This window comes from Physeter macrocephalus, chromosome 16 (assembly GCF_002837175.3).
Source record: "Physeter macrocephalus isolate SW-GA chromosome 16, ASM283717v5, whole genome shotgun sequence".
In the NCBI taxonomy this organism is placed as follows: domain Eukaryota; kingdom Metazoa; phylum Chordata; class Mammalia; order Artiodactyla; family Physeteridae; genus Physeter; species Physeter macrocephalus.
Window position 1 is genome coordinate 47,309,620 of NC_041229.1, and position 6,000 is coordinate 47,315,619.

At 40.1% G+C, this 6,000-nt stretch overlaps 2 protein-coding genes across 11 annotated transcripts in view; both read left to right on the forward strand.

Moving 5' to 3' along the window:
- The window catches only part of SYTL2 (synaptotagmin like 2), a 101,360-nt gene that overhangs the window by 69,682 nt on the left and 25,678 nt on the right, over positions 1-6,000 (forward strand). For 6 of the 10 annotated variants that reach the window (XM_024131742.3, XM_024131737.3, XM_055091431.1 and 3 more), the window contains one exon: positions 1,913-1,981. In XM_024131742.3, the coding sequence (XP_023987510.1) occupies positions 1,913-1,981 (69 nt within the window). Of the gene's footprint in view, positions 1-1,912; positions 1,982-2,151; positions 4,346-6,000 lie in introns of those variants that run through there. The other 4 variants (XM_055091429.1, XM_007124924.4, XM_055091428.1 and 1 more) reach the window with 1 other exon arrangement.
- LOC102994594 (uncharacterized) lies at positions 4,353-5,994 on the forward strand. Its single transcript, XM_024131743.2, is given in 3 exon segments — positions 4,353-4,867; positions 4,870-5,646; positions 5,649-5,994. Coding segments are annotated over 3 exon segments (1,446 nt in total). The 5' UTR covers positions 4,353-4,380; the 3' UTR covers positions 5,831-5,994.

A 6,000-nucleotide genomic window follows, 5' to 3' on the forward strand; every position in this document is an offset into this window, starting at 1 on the left:
TATAAGGGTTTGACTTTAGCTCTGAGCTTTAGGACAGTCATTATCACACTCATTATATTATACTGGAAGAAAACAAAAGAATTCCTCAAAGGACACGAAACATTATCTGGCATCAATTTTTTTTTTTTTTTTTTTGCGGTACGCGGGCCTCTCACTGCTGTGGCCTCTCCCGTTGCGGAACACAGGCTCCGGACGCGCAGGCTCAGCGGCCATGGCTCACGGGCCCAGCCGCTCCGTGGCATGTGGGATCCTCCCGGACCGGGGCATGAACCCACGTCCCCAGCATCGGCAGGCGGACTCTCAACCACTGCACCACCAGGGAAGCCCTGGCATCAAATTTTTAAACTGTTCTTATTTTTAAAGTAATATACTTTCATTTGAAAAGTGTAAAAACATTTGAAAAGAAGAAATGCATACAGAATAAAACAATTATCATCTGTGATATCACCCAGCACTAACTATCACTAATGCTTAATTGTAGGGCCTTCCAATAATTTTCAGGCATGGATATAATTTAAATTCTGTTTATATTGTCCAGAGTGCTTTTTTCCCTAACAGTGTAGTACAAGCATTTTTTTCATTATTAGTCTTCTGTTAAACAGACTAACAAAGAATTCTTAAAGATTTCTCAAAGGAACTTTATCTTTACTGACATATATTTAATAGTACAATGTGTAGTTATGAAAGGAAACCAGTATCCACTATGTGCCAATTTTGTATAAGCCTTTGTTGTTTTTACATTTAGCCAGAGTTGATGATTAAAATCAAAGAGATAATTTTATTAACTGACATCTCCTCTGGTGCATTTCACATGTAGCTAAGGTCATAAAAATTCAGCTCACGTAATTTTCAAGAACATATATTGTGTAGCTTAGCATTTATAAGGAAGAGCAAGAAATGCTGAAACACCTTTAGTCTTAACTAAAGGGAAAGAATATCTGAGTTCCCTCATCTACATGTGCCATGTGCCCTGTGAATAAAGCTCAGAGAGGTCTCTCCCTACTTTTTCTTTTTTTTTAAAACATCTTTATTGGAGTATAATTTCTCCCTACTTTCTTGGTAGCCTAGAAAGAATTTAAATGTCCTTCCCTAGCCTCCTAGCCGTTGGTTGGCAAACATCAGGGAACAGGTAGAAACCCCATTCTCCATCAGTCCTCATTTTACTTTGTCTCACAGAGACTATCTCCAGCTTACAGATTGTAGAAAGGAAATAGGGGATCATGGAGGAGCCTCTTGAGACCATGGTCCTCAAACTGCAGTATGCAAAACAACCACTGGGATAGCTGGTAGGAAAGATTCGTGGGCCCCATCTTCAGAGATTCTGGTTCAGTATACCAGGAGTAAGGCCCCTGGATGCAAATACCTTTCTTGTGCCATTCTGACGTTTTGCAGGGAGCTCCTTGTTTAATCTTCCTTGAACGTTGTTTCTCTAACTCCTGAAATCTCCTAAGTCTGTGTTTCTCCAACTTGAGTATAAGCCCTCTCTAGGGTTTATGAGTGGGCCAGTAGATAGGTGGCGTCATAAAATCAACATGATGTATCTTCCTGGAGTGTCTATTTTATGCAAAGCTTTGAGAAAAATTAATATTTAAAATGTAACATGGGTCAGAATACAAAATCTACTTGACTTTTTAGAATAAAACAGACACTTGAAAGAAATTCCCCAGTTCGGCTTACACTCCATACTTCCAGGGGCCTATGTTTACCTTCCTTTACTGTTATAGGGCATCTTTGGTAGAATATCTTAATTAGGATGGTTTACATTATAACTCCTGATAAATGCTGATATAAACAGCTAATGGTGTAGAAAATGTAAATACAAAGTGCCTTTTTAAAAGATACTGTGAGTGATTGAATAATAATTCTTTAAGCATTCTCTTTTCTTATTTAGAAAAGCATTTCTATGTTGCAGATGAACTGTCTCACGTTGAGCCTGAGTCATCTCAGGTGCCAGATCGCAGTTCTAGAGACCATCAGCAAGGTAAGCCCCCTCTTCTCAAGTCCCTAAAAGCTAAGACGTCCTCATGCTCTGGTCCACATGCCACTGAGATAAGGAAGACAACCGATGATTCCATATCTAAAGTCCTAGACTGGTTTAACCGAAGTTCTCATTCAGATGACAAGAAATCATCTCTCCAATATTCCCAAGAAGTAGAGCCCAAAGAAAAAACAGACTCAAAGTCATGGATTGCTGTTGCCTTGGTGACAGATGATACCAGTCAAAAAGAAAATGGCTCAAAGGCTCTGTTATCCACCAAAGTTGAATTGACACCTATGGGATCTGATTCAACGTTCCAGGTAGAGGAAAATATGCATTTTGGAAATGGCGAAAATGTGAATATCAAACCCAAATCTATTAATTTGTCCCCACAAGGCAAGGAAAGTCCAGGCATACTGCAACCATTTGAAATCTCCAGTCCAAATCAAGAGAGTAAAACTGTGGACTATAGCCAAGGTTCAAAAAACGTAGGAGAAGGAATTGGGGTACTTCCTCCAACCAATAACTATTCCTATCGTGTTTGCAAAGGATCTCATGCAGAAAATCAAGTTCCATGCAACACTAAGGATGTTGACAGTTTAGGTGAAGAAGAGCCCAAGCTTTGTGTTTATGAAAAAAATAGAAGAAAGTCAGAAGTGAATTTTGACTCTTCAACAATTATCGAACAATGGAGTTTGAAAGACAACGTGAAGGCAGAGAGAGAGAGCAAAGGAAGAGATAGTTACATCCTAAAATCTTCTTCAGAATCAGAGACTATTGAGTCACCCCCTGAGGCTACGAACAATAAATCTCCTTGGAAGAAGCCTAAGGTCCAACTACAAGAAGCAGGTGAGGTTCCCCAGAACCAAGTGCAAAGAGAGAAATACAAAAGAGTAAGTGACAGAATATCCTTTTGGGAAGGTGAGAAACCTGCTGCTAACTTAACTCATAAAGAACCGACATCTTCATTTAGTCAGGAACGACTTTCTGCTAAAGCATATCAGCCTGTGAAGTCCATGGACAGTTTTTTATCTACGGGCTGTAGTAAATATAATAATCAAGTCACTGCCAAACAAGTGGTCCTAGATAAGGATGGTCAAGCAGCCCATCTCTGCCATTTTTATTCCTCAAATAAAACTAAAGAGACCAGGTCCCAAATATCAGGTCCATCCAAAAATGATCCTTCAGCTGACCAACCAGGTAAAGTGTCTCTGTTTCAGAATAAGACAGCTGAGCCTATAAGATTACCAGTGACAGACAGTTTGCATTATGAAAAGGACATCACTTTTCCACCACTGCAACTTCCTTCAAATGTTGGGAGTGAAATACATACCTCTTTGGAGAAAGACAGATCTCAAATTGGTGAATGGAATCCCAAGTTTAAAGTTATATCCCTTAAAGAAAGAATGGATGAACCCAGTACAGAACAGGTCTATAATCACTCTCAATTTGAGAATTTGAGAAAGTTTTGGGACTTAGGAGCCAATCTAAACAGTCAAGATAATATCGAGAAGAATACTATCACAAGCCAAAAAAATTCTGTGCCTTTTAATAGCCAGAAACACAAAGAATTCAGTGACATTAAATCATCAGGAAAAAATACCCATGAAAGAGAGACGCTTCTAAGACAGAGAAAAGTTCCGGAAAGAGAGGAAATAGAGAAATTAAATTCAAAGGGCACACTCCAGGTGTTACGAAATGAAACCACATTTCCATTGAGACCACCCAGAAAGTCCACTCATCAGTTGCCAGGAAGTGAGTCATCAAAGGAAAACATGGGAAAAAATACAGAAGGGTTTGTTACTCCGGTGTTCAAGGAAGAAAAGGATTACTCTGACCGAGAGATTCAAGAATCCATCGTGAAAACAAGTGTTTTGTCTAAAGACTACAGAGACACGTTTAATGACAGCTTACAGAAGCTGCTTTCAGAAGCCTCATCACCAGTCATCCACCCCTCTGGTGGAAAAGTTCATAGAAAACAAGTGCTTGAACCAGGTACTTCTGAAAATAGGACATGGCCTCAAAAGACAGATTTTGCTGATAATGAGGAAGAAGCCAAAAGACCTAAGGAGATCATTAATGAGCATATAGACAAAACAGTAGCTCCTCCAAAGGTCAATTCGAACACTTTGACTGCTAGTCTAGACAAACTCCTGAAGGAAGCAACTGGAACTCCACCCTCTCCCTTGCAAACCAAATGTGAACCGGCAACCACTAGGATCAACCCTGAGTCTGAAGAGAGTAGAGTTTATGAAAAAGGGATAGAATGGAATCAGAACACATCAGCCTATCGGAGAGAGATACTAGCTTCTTTTCCAGAGGCAGAAACTTTGGGAAATACAGCTCTCTCCCAGAAAGCTCAAAGTGGTGAGTGCCAGCTAAACACGGAGAACTTGTTTCAGATGGCTGCAGAAGTTTCTTACCCATTGGATCAACCTTCCTATCACCACAGAAAGGGTTCTTTTGGGGATGTGGCCAACATTCCCCAAGATATGCCTTCTTCTAAGGATGCTTATCTTGTTCCTCAGAATAAGGCACTACCTTCTCAAAGGGAAATTTCTGAGACTGTAGAAAAAGTTCTTCTTCTACCCAAACCTGCACTGAATGATGTAAAGGCTGTATTACAAAAGCTACTTAGAGAAGCTTGGTTGAGTTATCCAGTTGGGAGGGAAGTAGTTTCTGGAGAAGTAAAAGCAGAATTTCCTGAAGGCGCGCAGGTAGAAGGTAGCCCCTCAAGTTCTCTGGGAGTTATCCCATCACAGACTACAATGGCCAGCATAGTTCCAGACAGAAGGGATTTGCATTCCTTCAGTGTAGTTCCTGATGAAACTCATAAGGTTGGATCTTATTTAGCTGCCCAAATGCCCCCATCAGAACAAACCCTTAGCTCATCTGCTCTACTGTTGCTCAGTATAGCAAAGAGTTATCTTGGGAAGTGACAGAGATTGCGAGGCAAACAATTATTCAACCTAAATCAGAGCTCCTTGAATTCAGTGCTGTCTTAGAACAACTACTGAACGAAACAATTGAAACCCCCTGCTCAAAATATGACAGTGATACAGGGACTCTTTATTCATCAAAGGCAATAGGTAGTACTGAGGTGCCCAGGCAAGCTGCTTCTGAATTCCATCCTAAGGAAATAAAAGAAACAGTAGAAAAGTCTGAGGCTCCATCAATTACTGGGAGTGCTTTTGAGACTGGCTTTGAGAAACTCCTTAAAGAATCATCTAACGGTCCTTCTTATCAGCTCCAAGTGTCAGTGAAGGAAGAAACTCCTGAGAAGGAGCCTTCACAGTCAAAGCAGGCCAGGTTCTTGGGGAAAGTGCCCTCTTTTTACTGGACAGCCTCAAAGGCCTCAGAAATGAAACATAAGAGTAATGTTTTCAAATCTCAAGTCAGTCAACGTGATAAAGTGTTGGGAAGAGACAAAGCTGTGACTGATTTACCAATAGATCTCTGTGGTTTTGAAAGTGGGGTTGAGATCCCTGGAACCTCACAACTTTCTGTGGACCATGAAATAGGGACCACTGAAACTATAAAACCCCCAGAGGACAGGAATTATGAAAGTGAGGTGGCAGTAGTTCGAGAAGGGGCTTTTCAGGAGCTTGGTTTCAAAGAGGCTCCTGAAGCAATTAACGTGCCCAGAAATAGGCAACCCATTCCTCTCCTGACAAACAAAACTCTACAAAAATAAGTAAAGTTGAATTGATTCTGGCATCACCATATAAGAGACAAGGGAAAAAGGAAGAAAAAGAAGGTTTCTCTGACTCTGATTTTTCAGATGGAAATATCAGTTCTAAGGCAGAAAGCTGCAGAAATACCTCCAGTGAGCATTTTGAAGTTTTTAACTGATTGGTTAATGAGTTGATTTATGTAATGCTGACATAAAGGATGGTGTAGTTTTTAGAATTGGGATTAATTTGACAATCCCAAATAGTACTAAATTCTTCTTTGTACTTCAGTTCTCCCTAGATTTCCTTAATAAGAAACTACATTTCCTTTTGTTTGTTTGTTTTTTTTGT